Source organism: Camelus ferus, chromosome 11 (assembly GCF_009834535.1).
Source record: "Camelus ferus isolate YT-003-E chromosome 11, BCGSAC_Cfer_1.0, whole genome shotgun sequence".
Taxonomy (NCBI): Eukaryota; Metazoa; Chordata; class Mammalia; order Artiodactyla; family Camelidae; genus Camelus; species Camelus ferus.
The window spans coordinates 23,459,514-23,480,432 of NC_045706.1; the positions used below are offsets into that span (position 1 = coordinate 23,459,514).

At 39.2% G+C, this 20,919-nt stretch overlaps 3 protein-coding genes across 6 annotated transcripts in view; 1 reads left to right on the forward strand and 2 right to left on the reverse strand.

Annotated features, from left to right (window-relative positions):
* Positions 1-1,956, reverse strand: part of PDCD11 (programmed cell death 11) — a 40,669-nt gene extending 38,713 nt beyond the window's left edge. For all 3 annotated transcript variants that reach the window (XM_032491013.1, XM_032491012.1, XM_006182984.3), the window contains exons 1-2: positions 1,872-1,956; positions 358-470 (exon numbers count right to left, since the gene is read on the reverse strand). In XM_032491013.1, coding sequence (XP_032346904.1) covers positions 358-459 — 102 coding nt within the window. In that variant the 5' untranslated portion in view covers positions 460-470; positions 1,872-1,956. The remainder of the gene's footprint in view (positions 1-357; positions 471-1,871) is intronic.
* Positions 1,957-2,086: 130 nt separating this feature from the next.
* On the forward strand, positions 2,087-7,501 carry ATP5MD (ATP synthase membrane subunit DAPIT). 2 transcript variants are annotated; one of them, XM_032491016.1, is made up of 5 exons: positions 2,103-2,213; positions 3,694-3,719; positions 5,705-5,800; positions 5,890-5,982; positions 7,398-7,501. In XM_032491016.1, exons 3-4 carry the CDS (start codon positions 5,714-5,716, stop codon positions 5,977-5,979), a joined length of 177 nt encoding a protein of 58 aa, XP_032346907.1. In that variant the 5' UTR covers positions 2,103-2,213; positions 3,694-3,719; positions 5,705-5,713; the 3' UTR covers positions 5,980-5,982; positions 7,398-7,501. The 2 variants fall into 2 exon arrangements, with proteins under 2 accessions (XP_032346906.1, XP_032346907.1); XM_032491015.1 differs by lacking the exon at positions 3,694-3,719 and having other exon boundaries at positions 2,087-2,213.
* On the reverse strand, positions 7,486-20,569 carry TAF5 (TATA-box binding protein associated factor 5). Its single transcript, XM_032491014.1, has 11 exons — positions 19,996-20,569; positions 17,719-17,956; positions 14,183-14,498; positions 13,263-13,426; positions 13,017-13,152; positions 12,255-12,375; positions 11,374-11,503; positions 10,050-10,214; positions 9,239-9,416; positions 8,876-9,053; positions 7,486-8,556 (listed from the first exon to the last, which is right to left on the reverse strand). Exons 1-11 carry the CDS (start codon positions 20,552-20,554, stop codon positions 8,339-8,341), a joined length of 2,403 nt encoding a protein of 800 aa, XP_032346905.1. The 5' UTR covers positions 20,555-20,569; the 3' UTR covers positions 7,486-8,338.
* Between the last annotated feature and the right edge of the window lie 350 nt (positions 20,570-20,919).

The following is a 20,919-nucleotide window of genomic DNA, read 5'->3' on the forward strand; positions in this document are numbered from 1 at the left end:
ACAGCCTACTCTAGGTGAAGATTTCAAATTTTAAAGCAAATTATGATCATTTTATATACAAGAACCTCATTTTAAAATGCAATGATCAAACTGCTTCTTCTCCATCCTTAACCAACATGGTACAAAGTTCCTAAGAATAAGAAACAACAGCACTGCAAACTCAAATACTAAATACCATGTTTCAAAAGATATAGCCTTGTGGTGGTATGGACTCTCTAACAAGTTCAGTTTATAAAAGTGGATTTCAAAAATAAGCCAGTCTGGGAAATAATACATTCTCAGACAAGGCACATTCTTCATAAGGACACCAGAGAGAAAGTGTTCAGTGAGTCTTACCAAAAAAAGCACACCACTTACATCAAATAAGTTGTCATGTTCAACTGAGTACTGGAAAGCTTTCTCTGATTTGTGGGTCTTTCTTGTACCCCCTCGGGGGAAGCTTTCTTCCATGTTTGCCATGTTTGGGCCTCCTAAAAACAATGCAAAGAGTTGGTGAGATGTAACCTTGGCATCAGATTTCCTAAAGGCTGTGATCCACAGGCAAGATATAGAGCCTTCTAGCACCAGAGTGCTAGACAGCATTCACGACTAAAAAATAGATGGTTTGATGCCAGGCAACAGATAATCCATAATTTATCTTTCCAAAGGTCTTTGATTCAACACCACAAGTCCACACATTTTCCTCCAGAAAAAGAAGTTATAGATTCAATGTAGTAAATATCATTAAGCAGCTTCAGTTAAGTCACAGATACACAAACAAACATATAACCCCCTACCTTCAAAGAATATGTATATTTAAAAAAAATTTTTTTTAAATGGAGGTACTGGGGAAGGAACCCAGGAGCTTATGCATGCTAAGCACCTGCTTTACCACTGAGCTATTCCCCACCCCAGAACATGCATACTTTTAAGAGGATAATACAATTATGCAAATAAGTTAAAGTATAAATCAGATTATAAACTACTGACAAAACATAGAAAATAATGAGGCTTCAGTAAAGGAGGCAAACTTCCTAAAGAAGATGCCTTTGAGCTGAATGTTAAAAGATGAACAGGATTTGGACAGATGGAAAGGGAAAAGCAGAAGGAATGTGAGGAAAAGGATGGAATAGGAAAAGCCAATTTCAATAAGCACCAGCAATATGTCTGTCAAACAACCGCTCAAAAGCCTGCTTTTGCCTTTGAAGAACTGTTCAACTAGACCACAAGGTGAATAAAGCTTAAAAAGGAGCTTAGGCTTTTGTGTGGAAGATCTTTAATTAGATATGAGTAAATTAACGTTTACTTTGGCAAGTCAGAGCCTTAAGTAGGGTAAAAGAACAGTAGTCAAAAAATATGTGTACTGCAGGGTACAGATTGGACAGGAAGAGAAAGAACTGAAGGAAGGTACGCTGGGTAGAAGGATTCAATTACAGTACAACAGAGAACCATGAGACCAGAACTGGGTATAAGTGAGAACGGAATATAAGAGGGGTTGGTTCTGAGAGACACTTGGGAGTAAGAATCTAGAAAGGCTTGAGACTGTGTAAGAGGTGGGGAACTCAAAGCAGTCTAGGAGTTGGAATCAGGAGTGGATGTGTGTTTCTGAGAAACAGGAAAATGCAGTTGGGTCCAGTTTGCTGGGAATTTGACCCTAAATCTCATCTCAGACAAGGGGAAACTGAAGCTTCAAAGAGTAAAGCGACCCAGGGGCAGAGACTTAAGCTACGCCCCGGGGACAGATCCTGACGTTACAGGAGCCACTCGAGCAGAGCCGGCTTCTGAGCGGGGACTGGCACTGCAGGTACATGGCAGGGACCCGTAGGACCTAGTCCTGGGACAGATCTGGAAGCCACAACGTTTCCTCCTTTGTCGCCTTTGCCCGTACTCACCAGCCCCGGGACGCCAGCACTTCTACTTTGGAGGCCGCGCCACTGTAATCACGCACGCGGAGTCTACTACACCGGAAGCCCAACGCTCCTCTTCCGGAAGCGTGGGCGGGCTCAACGCCCTACTTCCGTTACTACACGGTACTAAGTCCTAAAGGGCAGGGGGAGGCGATTGAGATACCGGAAGCGGAAGGGCGGGACTTCTAACTGTAGCCAATCGACGCGGAAGGCAGAATAGGTAAGGCCTGTTGAACGCGTGCGGGGGAGGCGGCTTCTTCCGGGTGGGCCGAGGGGCAGCTGCGTACACTGAAGGACACAGGCTGCGGAGTTGGTGTCTTTTGGAAGGTAGGTGGGGAGGGAGCCCGGGTTTGGACCTCGCGCATCCGCTTTGCGAGGCTTGCCTAGAATCCGACTTGTTCCTGGTCCGGGCACACCGCGAGTTTTTTGCTTTGGTGGGGTGAGAGTGGTGGTGAGTCGAAAAAAATTAGGGAAAATTAGGGCCGGGCGAGAGGGTTCGGACAGTGACCCGGAAGCCTCGGTGCGAGGTAAAGGCCTCTCCACCCCCAGCTCCTAAAAGCCCTTAGGATACATTTTCCAGTGGAGAAAAATGAGGCGCGCAGCGAAGGGAGTCCCCCAAGGTCACCCAGTGACGTTAACATTGGACGAGAACTCAGGCTTCTGACCCTACCTTCGGTTAAATGACCCTCTTCTCTGTATGCCCAAAGCAGTTTGTTTCCAGTGAGCTGTGCTTAGAAAGCTGGCCAGCCAGGCCTCCTTTAGCCAGGCTGTGCTACCGTCTTTGTCAAGCGGGCCTGCACTTCGCCAGGCCCGCGATAAGCGGGTTAAATTTCAGTCTGTGTTTGGTCAGCGGAAAGGCATTTTCTAGGAGGTAGCGAGAACAGAGAGCTGTAAACTTGAAGTGCAGGTGGCTGCTTCTGGTACCTGAGCGGCTCTCACTCTTTTTTGCCTCCTTCACTTAATGATCTCAGCATTCCAGGTAGGTGTCCATACAGGAAAACAGCAGTATCAAGAAACAGAAAATGGGTTGGATAGGTGTAGCTCAAGTGGTAGAGCACAGTCTTAGCATACACAAGTTCCTGGATTCAATCTCCACTACTGCCTCTAAAAATAAATAAATAAGTAAACCTAACTACCAACCCCTGCAAAAAAAAAAAAAAAAAAAACAGAAAATGGAAAAGGCAGTTGGTCAAAACTTTGGGCCTTTTCTGGAATGCCCATTTCACTGGTGAAGAGAGGCATGAAAAATTAAATGTATTGAATAGTGGTTCGCTTCTTAATTAGAAACAAAAGGGAAGATCCTATCGCTTAGATTTTGCCATAGGCTTCCGTTTAACAATTAGTATGGTTATTTTTAGCCTTAGGTAATTTTCTCCTTCATTAATGTCTTCTTAAGTATGATTTAAAAGCAAGTATCAGTTCAATTATTCCACAAAGGACACTAACACAAAGATTCCTGATCTTTGCCCAAAAGTACCTGCAGTTTGCTGACGGTACAAATCAATAGTTTGCAGGCTTTGGTCCAGTTGTTTATTAGCAACATTCCACTTCCTCCTCCATCTCAGCGTTTGAAGAGTCTTCCTTTAAGATCTAGACTAAATTGCAATTCCTATACCATGCCCTTCGCTGCAGTCAGAATTAGTTCTCTGTGACACCAGCCTTCCTTCTATATTGTGTAGAGATAAATTAAAACACCTTAATCTTCTTTAAGTTGGACACCACATTCTCCTGAAATTTTTTGTTAGACACAAGGTAGTGGGGATTGTTAGTTAATAATTTGACAAAGTTAAGCCCTTGTTTTCTGTAGTTTCTCCTAGAAACCCACTTGATGCTGTAAGAATCCAAAAATCTATCCTGAAGATAATAGAAAAGCATGTTTTTAGTAAATTGGCTGAAATGAGATAATATAAAAGCTACATCATAAAGATTTCTTTTAATGGAGATTTTCCTCCTTGGACTGGACTGGCCAAGGCTCCTGAGGAGGCCTAAGGAAGTTTGGAATCCTTCATTGCTCCATGAACCTTGAAACCGTTCACGATTAAGATCATTTGTCCACATTTTCATTGCCAATTCTATGCACGTGAATGCCTCTGGAGGCCTTTGAATGGTAAAGAGGAGAGTGCCAGTTTCCATAGCAACAGCTTCCTCAGAGGTGTCTCCCACTCTTTCATCAAGAGCCAGCTGAGTCACTGCCACTGCCTACCAATCTCGACCGGACCTCGACCGGCTCGTCTATGTTGCCAACCGACTCGGCGTGGCGTCGGTCGTGGTAGATAGGCGGTCATACAGACGAATTTTCGAGTGGTGTTCTGATGACCTTTGAATATGCCTTTACTATCTTTTTAATTTTGAAAGAAATACATGCTGTTGTAAAATACATACGTTCTATAGGTGTAGCCCGTCTTAAAAGTTTGCTATATGTTCTTACAGGGTTTTGTTTTGTTTTTTTAATATGTAATCACTAATAAGCATTTGGTTTTCTATTTCTGTTACTGCAATGTTTTTAAACTTTAACATGTATTAGAATCACCCAGAGGGCATATTACAACAGATGCTGGGTGCCAGTTTCTGATTCAATAGGCCTGAGAAATTGGGTTTCTAAGAAATTTTCACTGATGCTGACAGTCTAGGAACCAGACTTTGAGAATCATTGATGTGCTCTATAATGTCCAGAAATAGGATTTTTTTAATGTTTAACATTACATAGGGACATCGTTCTGTGTCAGTACGTAAAGATCTATGTGCATGGGAATATCTTTCCCTGTCTATATATAAAGATCTACATGCATTTTATTTCCTCCAATGGAAACTCATTTATGTCTCTTGTAGGTGGATTTTTGGTTCTGCCAGTTTTTTATTTTCATAAACTACATTTCAGTTACCATCCTTGAACCATTAGCATCGTTCCACTTTGTAACATTTCTAAAAGGATAAATTCCTAGAGAACAAATGAGCCAGCTAGATGAAAGGGTATACGAATTTTATAATTTGATAGATATTGCAAAATTGCACATTAAGAATGTTACACCAGTTTATTTACACTCCCTCCAGGCAACAGAGGGACTGTTTATTTTCCCACATTCTCACTACTACTGCTTACTATAAACTTATCTTTTCTACTCTGATAGTTAGATTTTAGTCTCATTTTACATTTCTTTGATCATGCGTTTATCTTTCTATGTTTCACATTTTTACTTTGGCCACCTTTGTATTTTCTCTTGCCTAAGATGATTAAAATATTTACCCATGTATTTTTCAGCATTTTTGGTTTCAGCTTCCTCACCACCAGCAGTATGTATCAACTCAATCTAGTAAATGATCCCTTCTCTCCCTTCACATGGAGGTCCTAAAATAGTTATAGGAAAAATTGTAAAAAGAAGGGTTGCAAGGTGAGCTGTTTAGTTGCTGGCTACCTCTATGAGAAACTTTGAAAAGTATCACAAGCTCCACTAGCTTTCAACTAGTCTTAAAACTGACTAATTCCATGTACAGTACACTATGGCATAGATAGAGCCAGCAATGAAAGCAGGTTACATTGGGTTGGACGATGGACTTAAGAGACTACTGTGTTCTCCTCCTATGCTGAGTGATTTGATGTATATTCTGGAGTGTTGAGTAATAGCAACCAAGATAAAGTCCTTCTTTCCAAAAATTTCTTATCAGCAAGATTTTTTTCCACCACTTTGCTGCTTTGTTGGGTGAGGCATATATAAAATTTGCAATATTTATATGCAATGACTTTTTGAATTTTTTAATTAAAAATTTTTCTTTTAAATTGCATCCAAACCAATGTATTCCTTTCTTTCTTTTCTTAAAAGACTGAAATCATGGCAGGTCCAGAAACTGATGCCCAATTCCATTTCACTGGCATCAAAAAATATTTCAACTCTTACACTCTCACAGGGAGAATGAATGTAAGTATTAATGATACCTTTAAGCAGTTATGTTTTAGAGTAATACAGGTGTGACAACAGCCTTGTTTACTTTTTCCTTTCTTTTTCAGTGTGTTCTGGCCACGTATGGAAGCATTGCTTTGTTAGTCTTATACTTCAAGTTAAGGTCTAAAAAAACTCCAGCTGTGAAAGCAACATAAATGGTAAGGAGTTAACATTTAAAAGTTTATAACTAAGCCTTTTGATGTTAGGGTTCCCCCCCACCATAAAAGTGTCTTGTCATTGTGCAAAATTTATTAAAGAAAAAAATAGAAAAATATTGCCCATGTCCCATTACCCTGAAAACTTGTGTTAACTTTTTTTTATGTATTTGGTTTCCAATGGCTATGATTCATATCTGTAATTTTGTCTTACAACATGTGTTTTCTGTAATTTGAATGCATGAGTGCTCATGGATATATGCTTTATTTTACAGAGGAAATGTCTCCTATTAGAATTTTTTTAAATATAAATAACATTACAGTGAACACTTTAGAGCATGAAGTTTTTATATCTGTGATTGTTCTCTTAGGCTGAAGTGTTTTCCCAAAGCGTTGTGGGGCACCCAGCTTTGTGCCCCAGGTGATGTTGAATAATGTCAGTTTCTGATTTTTGTTAATTTGTTGAGTGAAAATTTTTTTTGATGAAGTTGTGTATTTTTGTTTACCATTTACATTTTTAACATTCTCTGTGTGTGGCAATGTTGAATAATGTCAGTTTCTGATTTTTGTTCACTTGATGAGTAAAAATAATTTTTTTGATGAAGTTGTATATTTTTGTTTGCCATTTGTATTTTTAACATTTTCTTCATGTGTTTTTCTCGTGTAACAATGGGGACTTTCTTTTTGTGAAGAGCTTTCTCGATATGCTTTTTGTAGTAATTAATCAACCTTTTAAATCAGTTGCAAATGTTTTTACTAGTTCGCTTGCTAGTTTCAAATTTTTATGTAAGTAATTCTGTCTTTTCCTTAAATCCCTCAGATTTTGTTTTCTTATAGTGCCATCCAGTCTCCATTTGCCCTTGCTTGAGTGAATAAATATTTAGTGTGTTAGCAGATGATGTGCAAAAAACCCAAAACCCAGATCTAATGTAGTTATCTATAACAGAAAAATTTTCTTCCACTATTAAAAGCTTTTCCAATCCCAAAACTGTTGACTTAGGGGACTGCGTATCCTAGAATGCTGTGTGGTCCGTTACTTATTCTTGACAAACAGGTGGTTTTTTGCCCCGTTTTTCTTATTAGGTACCTCCTAATTTTGTTTTTCTAATGAGGATACTACCACCTTCTCTGTTTTCTAGTGTTTACAATGTTACTTTATGTACTAGGCTTTTCCAATGGTATATGATTAGGATCATTCTGAATTATTGGCAGCTTTTTGTTCAAGATGGAGTGTTAGGTTAAACTGTGTTAAGCTGAGAGACACCTAAATTTTGAGGGGTAACTGACTCCTTTGAGATTCTAATGAATTTGCATTAATTTCAGGGGAGGTTCCTGGATAGTCCTGTAGGAGTAATTACTAAGTCTTAAAGGTAGAGTTGAACACATTTGTGTCTAAACTATTTTTACTTTGTTTATAGGATCCTAAACTGTACCTCATCTGTTAAGTTCCCACGCCTGAAGAAGCTAATGTCAGCTCATCATGTGATACTCAATTTGTACAATAAATTATGAACCTGGAAAAGCTGGTTGTCTTTATTTACAAGATATCAAAAATATAAAAATTGTACAAAATGCAACAAAGGCAAAAAAACTGGCAGTGACTTGGTCTAAATCTCTTAGTTTCCCAAAGCAAGGCTCAGTACTGGAGGTAAGCAACTGAAATGTCTGTCTGACTTCAAGTGTCCTAGGTTGTATGTAGCCATTTTAGCTGAAGTAGAACATGGAAGTTAATTTCTTCACCTGGTTTATAGAATGTTTGTTTGGGTGCACTCAAAATCCAAAAGGTATAAATTCAGATGTCAGTGGATGGTTGTACTTCATCTATTTCTCAGAAAGGAACTGTAGTTCACCTACCCAGTTACGTACATTCCACTAATCATGAGCCAAGCAAAAATGTTAGTGGATCATTTAACATAGTACTTGAGTGCCATACAGTAACTACATTTTTACAGCAGAAACATACATGCTCATAGAATTCTTCAGCTAAAATTCAAGATGGTATTATTATTACTCAATTTGAATCTTGAAGCAAGATGAATTATTGAAATCACTTGATTTTTTTTCTAGACATAATAAATTAAAATAGCATTTGAACAGAAAATGCATAGTTTCCACACAATCCAAAGCACCATAAATGTCCCCTCCACGAACATAATACCTCTTATTCAACTAACGGAAATTAGTTAAATGTGGTTGCTATAGAAACGTGGAACTGTCCTGTTCAGATTTTCCAAGCAGCATACTTCCAGATCCATATAGACAAAACATTCTTTGTAGCTTAAATATTAATCACTGAGGTATTTGCTTTTAGTCTCCCTTTTTAAAACAGTAGCTTCCAGAGGTCTTTAATACCGATGGTTTATTGTGGACTATAAGCTCCTGCAGCTAGAACCAAGTTTCTTCGAGTAAAATGGAGGTGTACAACTGGTGTTGATTTGGTCATATATGTTCCCAACAATAACTCCTGTGAATTCTCAGGTAAATTTATATGGCCGGTGGCTGTAGTAAAGTCATCAGTCTCTAAATCTTCAAATGCTTTGACAGCATCCCATAACCGGACTGTATTATCCATTGAACCTAAGAGGAAATCAAAGGAAATCATTTAGTAGCATCTACCATATTTAGATGCTGACATTCTGTCAAGTAATTTATGCATTTACTGTATATTTCTGATGAAGAAATCTGAACTTGGTTAACAACTCTTTTCCCTCTAAAGAAGCATTTCAAGCAGTAGTTTAACCTGAGAAGTCAATATACATGTAGGTGACACTCTGGAATCATTGCTAAGGAGAAGCAAAACCTAAAACAGCAGACCTTAATTTTGCAATTGTCAACATTGTGTTTCCTTTAAATGTACCATTGACCCATTACTGCAAAGCCATTTCTAGTCACTTACCTGATGCCAAAATTTCACCATCTCTACTAAATCTTAGTGAACAGACTGTATCAGTGTGACCTTTTAATTCTCCAACCATCAAACCATGTCCAATATCCCAAAGGAGTACTCTGCCATCTGTTGCTCCTGTAGCCAGGAATCTCCCATTGGGAGAAAATGTTAAGGAGTGAATTGGTCCCTAGAAAAGTTGGAAAAAAGGTTATCAGAAGTAGGGTTAAAAATACCTAAGAAAGTAAGGCAAAAGTTAGAATTACAAAGTTCAGTGGTATGAACAGTATCTTTAATGTGTATGTCTCACTGGTTATTTTTTAAACTTATCTCAAAAAGAACCTTGAATGCTGGAATAATAAAGGTGTAAAATACCTTGTGTCCAGTGAAGATCCTTACACAGTTCCCATTCAGGACATCCCAGAGCCTCACAGTTCTGTCTGCAGAGCCCGTAGCAACATAATTAGAATTTGGGTGGAATCTGGTACAATTCACATCGGCAAGATGGCCAGCAAATATCCTTAAAGGCTGGTAGTGGTCTGTAGCCCAGAGCCTTCAAAAAAAAAAAAAAAAATTGAAAACAAAAGATAATTAGCAGTTAACTGTGAAATACCAAAATCCTATCCAAAATAAATATAGAAACATCCAAGTGAAATGTTAGCTCCAAATGGGTCCCCCTCATTAGTTACCTGAGCGAAGAAAGATGGAATGTCTGAGACTAAACATTCTTAAGAACTAAACTGATCTGGTACAAAAGTTTTTTAATCCTATAATCCTTTAGTTCTCTGTATGTACACCCCCGTACCTCACTCAACTCTTAGTCTAACCCGCAGAAAAGTATTTTTCCCTAGTTCTGATCACCACATGGTTTATAACCCATGCTACCTCAATTCTGAACTTTTAAGGACATGACAGGAAAACAAAGGTGCTCACAGTGGTTGTGAAAGACAGTTTCGCATCTGGTGGCGGGCAGGGGAAGAGCATGGACTCTACAGACATGACTGCAGACAAGGTAAGAGTCCTATCCCAAATTCATTTTCAAATAAGGACCTATAAATGCTGACATTCTCAAAAAGTTGTTACTGAATAAAAGTGAAAATGAGTTTGGTTGGAGTTTGCAATTACCACAAGAAAAATTCTGTTTGTTCCTTGAACAGACCCCGTCACAAGATCACAACATTCTTACCGAGCTACTCGGTCGTGGCCCCCTGACACAAAATAGTATCCGTATGGAGAAAACTGTGTGTCCCACACTGGATAGTTGTGTCCTTTATATCCCACCAAGCAAGTAAATGTTTGAAGACTCCACAATCTAACAGTTCCATCCTCTGAAGAGGAAAGCAGATAGTTCCTGAGAGAAGAGAAAGTAATATATTTGATTCCTAAAATAATTTAGTTACCTGTCCATCTTTTGCATATATTTGAATGTATTAAATGTAGCTAACTGACATGCTACTTATCTCACTTTTAATTTATACATGAAATCCACAGTAGATAACAAGAGTTGAAAGTACTAACTACTGTTAGTCAGTAACACTGTATCTACTGAGTACCTACTAAATGAGGTTAGATTATTTTAAAAACATATCTCTTAAAAGGAAAATCACAATTCTTTAGGAGAAAAAAAATACCAACAGGTAATGACAAAAAGTACGGTCAGATTGGTAAACTGAGAAGGGCTTCTAAGAAATGTGATATGTCACTTAAAACTCAGTAAATTTTTTACTTTAAAATGGAGATGCAATTTTCATATCCTGTACAAGTTGTGTAAGAATTTTAAAGTAAACATCTTTTGGACCAAAAAAAAAAAAAAAGCAAAAACAACACTACAGACATGCCATTAATACCCTACCTTCATCAGGGCTAAATACAAAAGCTGAACTACTCAGAAAGTAATAAGGTTTTCACTGAAATCAGAAGTTTCCCTTGAGTAAAAATGTACTATCTGGCTAAACCCTATAAAACAACAAAAATCCTCATTCTCAGTTTCATAAAGATGAAAATCTTGATGGATTGAAAGCTATTATCTATCCAATAAGATATAGGTAGTATTATGAAAACAAAATAACCCTCCCCCATTTCTACAGAATGTTAGAGATCATGAAAAATAGGCAAACACCTTTTGTGGGTTTTAAATTCCCTTTACACTATTCCCCTAGTTCTTCTGATTATACAAAGATAAGTCAATTGATAGCAGTAGCCACAAAACCCAAGGCAGGAACCCAAAGAAGCAATTCAACCCTTACTGGAGTTACAAAACTGAAGCTAATTTTTATAACTGGCAAACCCTGAAGCTATTCATCTTGATTCTGTAAATTTGGGTATTGTATATTAGTACCCCAAGATGAATTAGCAGATGGCAAGATTCTCAAAGATAATGAATAATAGGCAACCATGAGATTTTTCTAACAGATTTTTCCCCAACATTTGCATAATGTTTCCAGTAGTTAACACTCATATAGTCCCAACGTAATACTGCAGTATTTAATTTTTATTGTTTGGTATTTTACCTATCCGGACTGAAGCTGGCTCCATAGACAGGCCCACTGTGACCATACAAAATCTTCAACTCACTTGCTGTTTTCTCATCCATGATTCTTTCTAAGACATCATCTGATTCTTTATCTATGAGGCTAAGATCTAAAATGGTCCAGAAATATTAATTTTTAAAAGGACATTAATTAAAACATTTTAAGACAATTACATCACAGTTTAAGAGAACAACTAACATTTGAACAGTTTCTCCTACATACCAACCACTGTGCAAATGCCTCTAAATTAGCTGCTATCATCCCAGTGGATAAGAGAAAAAAATGAGGTTCAGAACAGTTAAATTATATGCCAGAGTGCACACAGCTTAGTGTTGAAACTAGAACTGAAACTCAAATTTGTCAACTATATCACAATGTTTCAAAAATTTATAAAACTACAGAAATACTAAATTATCAAAAATGTATTATCTAGTTTAAACAACACAATTAGCAAGAAACTTTCTTTAAAATGAAATCCTAACCTTATTAGTTCATTTTAGCCATTTTTATGGCTAAAACAGAAAGTACTCTCCCATTTACTTAAAGGTTTTTTTTTAAATTCACAAAAAAACAACCAAAATAGGAGAGTTTATTAACCTTAGGGAGTTTTCTAGCCTTATCCCCTCATTCTACAGATGAGAAAACCGAGGCTCAAAAAAGTTAAACCAGTGTAGCACCCCAGTCTCCTGATTGCCACTCCAATGCACTTTTCACTGTTGGGAATGTTGTTAGCCATTTTGACTTAAAAGTAAAATCAAGTGAAAGTCTGCTGAGATTACAATGTCTTATGTATATTCCATGGGATCAAGATTGGTGTAAACTAATGATGAATTTACATCCTGACAAGTCATCTCTGTTACCTGCTGCTTGTTTGACACTACGAAGCTTTTTGGGTGTCACAGACCACACTCTGACAGTTGAATCTGCAAAACCTCCAGCAATCAAACTAGAATCATCAGTGACATCCACCGCAGTGAGACCCTGCCAATAAAAATGTTAAAAAAAATTTTTTAATTAGAAAAAAGCCTTACACTGTTTTTGGGGAAAAAATTACAATCACATCTTAGAGAATACATAATGATAGGCATTTTTCTCATATAAAAGATTATTTGAGATTTCATTCTCCTATGAAATCCATCGTTTGAAAGCATGTACTTTGAGAACATACAATCATTTACCCACTTTTTGCCCTCCAAGTTTGGAGTGCAGATGTTAGTCATGTTTGTACTTCACTAAATATATCCTCGCACCCTATTATATATAGAGTCTATAAAGATACGAAGAATTATTAAGTTTACAGTAAGTACTTAAAGTCAAGTTCAAGAGAGATGAACCACACAGCTTCCTTCTTCTAAAGGCTAGCAGAATTCTGATCAGTGAAACAAAGGCCACAAATAAGCAAGATTTTAGGACCTACAAGTTGTTAAAGGTCTTTCAAACATTACCTTCTATCTGTTCTGAGCAGTATCTAATTCTCCTTCCCTAACTGCTTTAAGCCATATTTACATCAAGAGTTTAAATAAGAAAACTCCATTTTAGTTAACACATCTAAGTTTCTTTTAATGGTAATCACCATTCTAACATGACTCTCCAGGCAGACACTGCCCAACTGTTTTACCAACCTGGTAAGCATTGAGGAATGTATAGAAACAAATGGAGGGTAAACAATCTGGCCCGAGGCGCACTCGTTTGGTGGTTTCTTTCATATTCATTATCTTATCCAGCTTATCTGAATCTTTCAACTCAGGAAGAGGGATTCTGTGAAAGAAAAACAGACTAGAAATTACTCTGAGTATTAAGAAACTTGAACCATCTATAATGTATCGCCTTATACCTCTACACATGTTCGTGAGGTTTTTTTCCCTCACCTGTTTTGAGGTGGAGCATTGGGATCTTGTTTTTTGCTTTTGGATCCAATACTATCTTTTTTAGGCTTCTTCTTTTTAGGTTTCCCTTCTTCATTTTCTCCTTCTTCATCCTCATCATCCAAAGGCACCTCAATTTCTGGCTCTTTTAATAAACCAAAAAATACCTACGAGTAAAAAGAGCCAATTTTTTAAAATGACCTTTTTGTTCATTAATACATCCTTTTCCTATCTTGATAGGAGGAATCACAATTACAGTATGGTCATTATTATCCTGAAGCAGATTCTGTACTTGTCTACCCAATAGCCAATCTCCCCTTCTTCCTTACTAACAGAACCCTGATTTAGTTGGAGCAGCACTATGCTCAGTTAAAATCATTTCTGTTCCAAGTTCCTTGCAGCTAGGAATGGCCATATAATATCATTCTGGTCAACAGATGTACACACAAATATACTGGGCAGTGCTTTAGAAAACAAAACTGTTTTCCTGATAAAAAGAGAGAGATTCAGCAGGTATATGTCTCTCATCCTCCCCCTTCTGCCTTCCTGGAACACAGTTGTAAAGCTACAGCTGCAATAGCCATCTGTGAGCACAAGGAAGAAAGTCACATTCTGAAGATGGCAGAGCAGAAAGTAGAAGGAGCCAGGGTCCTTGAGGGCACTGTGGAGCGCTCACACCAGTCTAGGAGGGTCTTCCTCTTTAATTCATTTTACTTGTTTCAGCCATTGCAGTCAGGGTTCTGTTAAAGGCAGCCATTCCCAAATTCTTACTAATATATACATCATCCTTAGAACATGAAACTTAGTATACAGTGTAAAATTATTCCCAAACTAGCTATAAGAAAAATGTGTAAATTATGTAGATGGAAATGCTACAGTTTTTCATAATCTGCATTATATAGTTCTTAGGTTTATTCCCATACCTTTGATTTGTTTGCCTCTCGTTTAGCCTCTCCTGCCAAACTTCCCACCATCGCATCTATCTGTTGCTTACTACGCGGCATCCCATCAAAGATGTCAATGTAGAGGTGCTCCTGAACTATGTTCCATATCTGATTGTTCTGTTTCTCCTGAAGATGCCTCTTCAAGAGTTGGTACGAGTCTCGGGAAATACGCAGAACAAATTTACTTGTTCGAAAATCCAACATGGTCTCATTCCCTTTCATGTGTTCCTTTTTGGTAAGACTAGATAATACTCGTAGGTCATCCTGGTAATAACATTCCTGATCTCCATGGAACCTGTTTCAGTGATTTTAAAAAGTCATTTTTCAATGTAATCATTAAGGGATCTGCCTCTCCCCCATATATTTATAAACATCCTAGAATATTTTCAACGTAGTAGTCTGAATAATCCTGGACTAAGCTGTAGGATCAGAAGTAACACATTTCAAAATGATCACAATTCATTTCTGAATTCATCCTAAAAATGACCAATCTAATTCTCTAATGAAATGCATTAGAAACATTTTAAGAGAATTTGAAATAAATACCATAAGTGAATGAATGATAAGATACGCATCATTGGTAGACAGTCTAATTTGAATGCCACCATTGGTAGACATTTGAAAACGTTAGAATCTTTGCTCTACTAAATTTTATGTTCTCTCAAAACCCACTTTTTAAAACTTTTTATTATGGGATATTTCAAACATATACAAAAGTAGAAACTAGTATAATGACTCAATATACCAATCACCCAGCCTCTCACCCATAATTAATGCATGACATGCTCATAAAACCAACCATTAGTAATAATTTCTTATCTTAATACCAGATGTAAATATTAAACATCACTATTTTAATAACATGACTTAAGAACAAACATGTTGATATCAAAGAGTAAGCACTCCCATTTACTCATCATTACCATCATTACCAAAGGCAATTAAGTAAAGCTTTCAGCTTTGGTGACAATTAGTAAATTTAAATGTACTTTTATTTCTACAAATCTTAATTCCTAATAAAGTCAAATGTAAAGATCATATATTGACATTCACTAAGAACAGTAAACAATGCAAAAACATTTAGAAAACAATGATTAAACATAAGATACTAGGACTCTAGCACTGACAAGACACATAGCCTATGGATTCCTAAACTGTTACCTGTGTTACTCTATTATGACTCATCAAGACACAAGTTTCTGTCCAAGATTTGAATAAAATTAGAAATCTCAGCCTCCTGGTGTTTATATTAGTCACTGCTCATAACCTCACTGAGCATGGGGTCCTGGCAAGGGCTGAGACTGTCCATGACAAGGAGACAGAATCCCCTAGGAGATTCCAGCTTCCTATGTAAGGAGATGACTGCACCATGACACTGGAAGAGGAAGAGGTTTTTCAATAACAGTAAGAAAAATTAGCTTACAAATTCTGTCACCATCAGCCTTAATTTTTTTTTTTTTCCAAATACACTGAGCTACAGAACATTTGCTTTATATACCTTCTATTAGGCATTGTAGAATGATGAATGAATATAATGGCACAGAAGCAGGAGTCCTGAGTTCTATTATTCCTCTATTACCACAGCCTTCATTACCTGACAAGTCCTAGCTTCTGGGTCTAATGCTTGTATTAAAGAGCTCGCATTCAGACTGTTAAGCACCGTCTCCTTCTTAAACACTCCTTTTCTTTGGCTTCTTTAACTCAACACTTTCCTAGTTTTCTTCCTGCTTTACTAGCTTCTCCTTTTATCTCTCTTCTACTTGGCCATCTCTTCTACTCCAAATGGTGGAATTCCTCAAGGTTCGGGCCTAGCCCACTCACTGACTTATTTCATACTGCCTCCTAGACAAGCCCATCTCTATCCATCAATACTGCACACAACTCCAATTTATGGCTCCATCTCTACTTCTCCTCTGAGGTCCAGAGCCTTATATATCATCCATCTATCAACCTGACATCTCTTAAACGAGTCAAAGGCATATTCAAATCTAAACTCCAGATTATTCCAAACCCTGACAAACCCAGTACTCTTCTAGGGCTTTCTATCTCAGTGAAGAGCACCCCTATTCAGTTAGGGTAGCCAGAAACCTAGGGGTAATCAATTACACTTTCATCTCCCTTACCTCCACAGCCAATCCTTCACCAAGTGCCTCACAAATATGTCTACTTCCCTTCACCAACACTATCACACCCTAGTTCACTGTTTCTCAACAGGGGTGCTAATAGAATTTGAGGCAGAACAATTCTTTCCTAAGGACTACCTGCACATACTGGAACTTTTGGTATCCCTAAGCCACCTGATCCTCCAGCCTAGTCATTATGACAACCAAAAACATCTCCACTTTCAAATAGCCTAGGGGAGAGAGGAATAATATTACCCCCAGTTGAGAACCACAACAATAACCTCCAAAATGGTCAATCTATGATTACTTTATAGTTCCCCCACCATCTGTTTTCCTCACTGCATAAAGATCCTTTCAAAATGGAAATCTAATAAGGACAAGGTTCTTCAATGACTTCTGTAGCAGAGATGTCTCACTGTCCCCAAATACCCATTTTTTCTTTCTTCCTCCACACCAGAACACCTGAATATTAGCTGAGCACACAGACACCTACATAAAGACCACATTTCCTACCTCCAGTGGCAGGTGTGGCCACTGACTAATGACATTAAAAAGGGAAAAGTATATGCAACTTCCAGGAAGGATGTATGCCCTCCAGTGTTACAGCAGACTGTAACACTGACGTGAGTGCTTAGGGCTGGAGAGTCACCTTGTACCACAGGTGGAACTGTATGACAAGGATGTTAAAGCAACAAGATCGAGAGAGTCTAAGTCCTTGATAATCAAGGACTCCATACCAGTTCTGGACTGCCTACCTTCAAGAGAGAGGGAAACAAATTTTTATCATATTTAAGCCTCTATTGTTTGTGTTTCCAGTTACTCTCAGTCTAATTTAACACAGCTTCATATTGCTCTTAGGATAAAAGCAAAAATAAACTTTTATTTATGTCAGTATTGTTTGAATTTTCAGCGAATCTCAGCCAAATCTAATCCTACCCAATATAACCCGCTACTGCTATTAAGATAAACAAAACCCTTAGCATGGCCCAAGAACTTGCCTGTTCCAGACCCTAACCAACTGTCCAGCTTCATGTTATACCACACCCCCCCACCCCTATACTCTCCTCCAGCCACACTGGTCTTCTTTTGTCTCTGTACCTACTATGATCCATCCTGCCATAGAGCTGTCACACATGCTTTTCCTTTTTCTATTTCTCTGGTTAACTCCTACCCAATCTTCAGACCTTATATCAATCATCACTTCTCTGGGACCCTTCCCTGACTTCTCCAACTAGATCAAACCCCTCACTGTAGTTCTCATAATACCAGGTACCTCTTCTTCATAAAGTACTTTTTGAGTTGCAATCTTACATTTGTGTAGTTACAGATGTGTATATACATTATATATATGTGCTATATATACATATTTTATATATATATAAATTCACATACTTCTCAAAGAATGATTTTGCTTCATTCTCATGTTGATTGTAGACGAGTTCCAAGTACATGTGTACAAATAGGGGATAAAAGAGTTGGGATAACTCTGCCCGATGGCAGTCCAAGGAACATTCAATGAAGTGTTTCAGTCCACTATAGTATTCTTCATACATTGTGGGGTCTCCTTGTTGGTTGTAGGCTGATAGCACGGCACTGACATCCGGCTGGTCCTCCACAGCTACACTTCCAACTGTTTAAAAAACAAAAAACAACTTTCAAGAAAATGACCTGACACGTACCAAGAGACTAAGGCTGTTTTGCTAAGGTCCAGAGGTGAACTGTTTCTCACATGTTTGTCCCTTTCCTTTCAAACTCTCTTCCCCAACACGATCACATAATCTTTTAATGGGATTCACTTTGTTTCTGTCACCCATTCAAAACTCCCTCGGTATGTCCGTATCTTAAAATAAAATTTTCAAATCAATAACAAAAAGATTCAGTATTTTTCCTGGAGCTACTTATTTTAAAGACAAATTTTATAAAACATGGTATGTGCAAGTCAAAAAAGTGTATTAATCTTTTCTCAAGGCTCAGTTGCAAATGGCACCCACTACCACCAAGCCAAGCCCTGGCTTAACACTCCTAGCTCTCTGAGCTACATAAGTACTTTGTAACTTTCCCGTAACACATCCCATACTGTGTTACCTTCACATATGTACATCTATCATTCTGTATAAAATATAAACATGTTAATAGTGAGGAGAATTTGCCTTATTTATATTTCTAAAAGATAAATCTATTTTATATGCTTAAAACATTTCTATAACCACCATTTGAAGCAGAAAACATGAATATTTATTTCTAATATAGCAATAACAAACTATGATACATCTGTCAATTGAATCAGTTTGTTGGAAATTTTAAAGTTGCAATTACACTACTGTTATGCTCTTTACTACACAAATTTTATAAGTACTTTTGGTTATTCTGATGACGTCTTTTCCTCCTTACTGGTTTCTGAGATACAGTATAAAAAATAGGTCGTTTCTGAAGAGATGAAAGATTATAGCAAAATAACCAACAACATAATTCATCCATCTTATAGTTCATTCACAAAACTCTGCATTTAGGAAAGATTTCTCTCAATCACATTTGCACACATTTCTACTTATGGCTTACAATGCTACGTATTCATTCGCTTCTGGCAATGCTGCAAAGATTAGGTCTCATAAATACAGATTAATTTGGCTAGAGGCTCTACATCTCTTATTGGTTCAGGATCACCTTTGAGACTTTATAGTGTTTTGTGTTGTTTTGCTGGGAAAAGGGGGAAAGGGGGAGCCTCAGGTGTCAGTAATGGATACTAGGCATAAGCTTATCAGTGTCAGACACTTTACATATATTATAACTAAATTTCACAATAACCCATTTAACAGAGGGAAATAAAAAAAGCTCAAGCTTTGGAAGAATAATAATCAGCACCACACAAGCAAAAGCAACACAGACACTGAACTCCGGTCTGTCCAACCAAAGATTGTTCCTAAATGAATGGTTTCAAACTTCGCCATACATCAATACCCGCTTGGAAGAATTTATTTAAAAATGCAGATTCCCAAGCTGTAGTCATGGCCAAGAGGTTAAGGCGATGGACTAGAAAAATGCAGATTCCCAGACTCCACCTGCACAGAGTCTGACTCACTAAGTCTGAAGTGACGCCCAGAAAATGCATTCCCTTAAATGATTTAAACTAACGATAGTCAGCCTACGTTTTGAGAAATACTGGCTACACTATGTTCCGTCACTCCCTGGCTGTGTGGTCCAAAGCAAGCCCCTTGGCCTTTCTCAGTCTGTGTTCTCGTCTCTAAAATAGAGGTACGGTCTACCTCATAGTGGAACTCTGAGAATTAAGGTGTATAACTTGAAGTATTTATAGTAAAATGACAGTAGTACAGAGCTGTACAAATATCGTTAATGCACCCCTGCCCAAGGCTCAAAAGCCCAAATAAGAGGAAAGGGACCGAAAGCCTGAAGGTCTCTGCCTCTCCGAGCCCACCGTCCTCATACATCCCTAGGCTCAAGAGCTCTCCACAGCCTCTCGCTGGAACTGACAGCTCGGAAGAGGGTTTGACTGCGCAGCCGGCGCACTAGGGAAAGGGGCGGGCATGTGGCCCTAGAGGCGGGCCCAGGAAATTCAAAACAAGCCCGCAGAGGTGCAGGCCTGCCAGCCTCTGCCTTCCCGGCTAGCTCCCCTCCGTGCCGGTCCTGCCTCTCCGGGACCCCGCGGCTCACCTTTCCCCGGAGCTGCAGGACCTGTTGCTAAGACCGGGACGGCGGCGGCCCCCGAAGCGCCGCTGCCCGGAGGGTCGGGGGCCGCAGGACCAGGAGCCGAGGCGGTGACCCGGCTGAGAAGCGTGCTAGCCGCCTCAGCGCTGGCGCCGTCCGCCTCTCCCGGGGCTCCGGAGCCCGCCACTGCCTCCTCCAATAGCCGGGCCTCACGGCGCAGCGCCTCTTCGGCCTCGCGGAGGTTGCTCTGCCGTAGAAACTGCAGCACGGCCAGCAGAGTCTGCCGGTCGTGAGGAGCGCCAGCCTCTGGAGCAGCGGCGGACACCGGGGCCGCCCCCGCCGGGGCAACGGCGGAGACAGCCACCGTGGGTTTGGGGGTCCCACCATCCCCGCCGGCCGACGACGACGCCGCAACGTTCCCACCGCCGCCGTTCGGGCCGTTGTTGGTTGTGCCGCCGCCACCCTCGCCAGCGCCGTCCCCCGCCTGTGGAGGTAGCAGCGCCGGCGGTCCTTCAGACTCTAACTTGACCGCCACCTCCGTCTGCTCCTCCGCCAGCGCCGCCATCTTGCGGCTTAGCCACCTCGCGCCGTCAAGCGTGATTGCGTTTTCGCCACATGGAGGGCGGGGAGGAGCGTTTTACGACAGCTCTGGGAGGCAATTTACGGCAGTAGGAGGGGCGAGAAAGAAGAAGAAGAAGGAATAGGAGCGGGAGCAACTTTCAAAAGTGAGTGACAAAAAGGCAGGAAGTGGGAGTTGAGTACGGCCTGTTGCATTTGCCCAATAATTACCGTTTATTGCACGCAAGCTATATTCAGGCACTACGATAAAAGTTTTACATATGACCTCCTTTAATTTAACAATCTTATAAGGTACTGTTATCATCACGTTACAGGATGGTTCAACAAAGACCCAAAGAGGTTAAAAAAAAA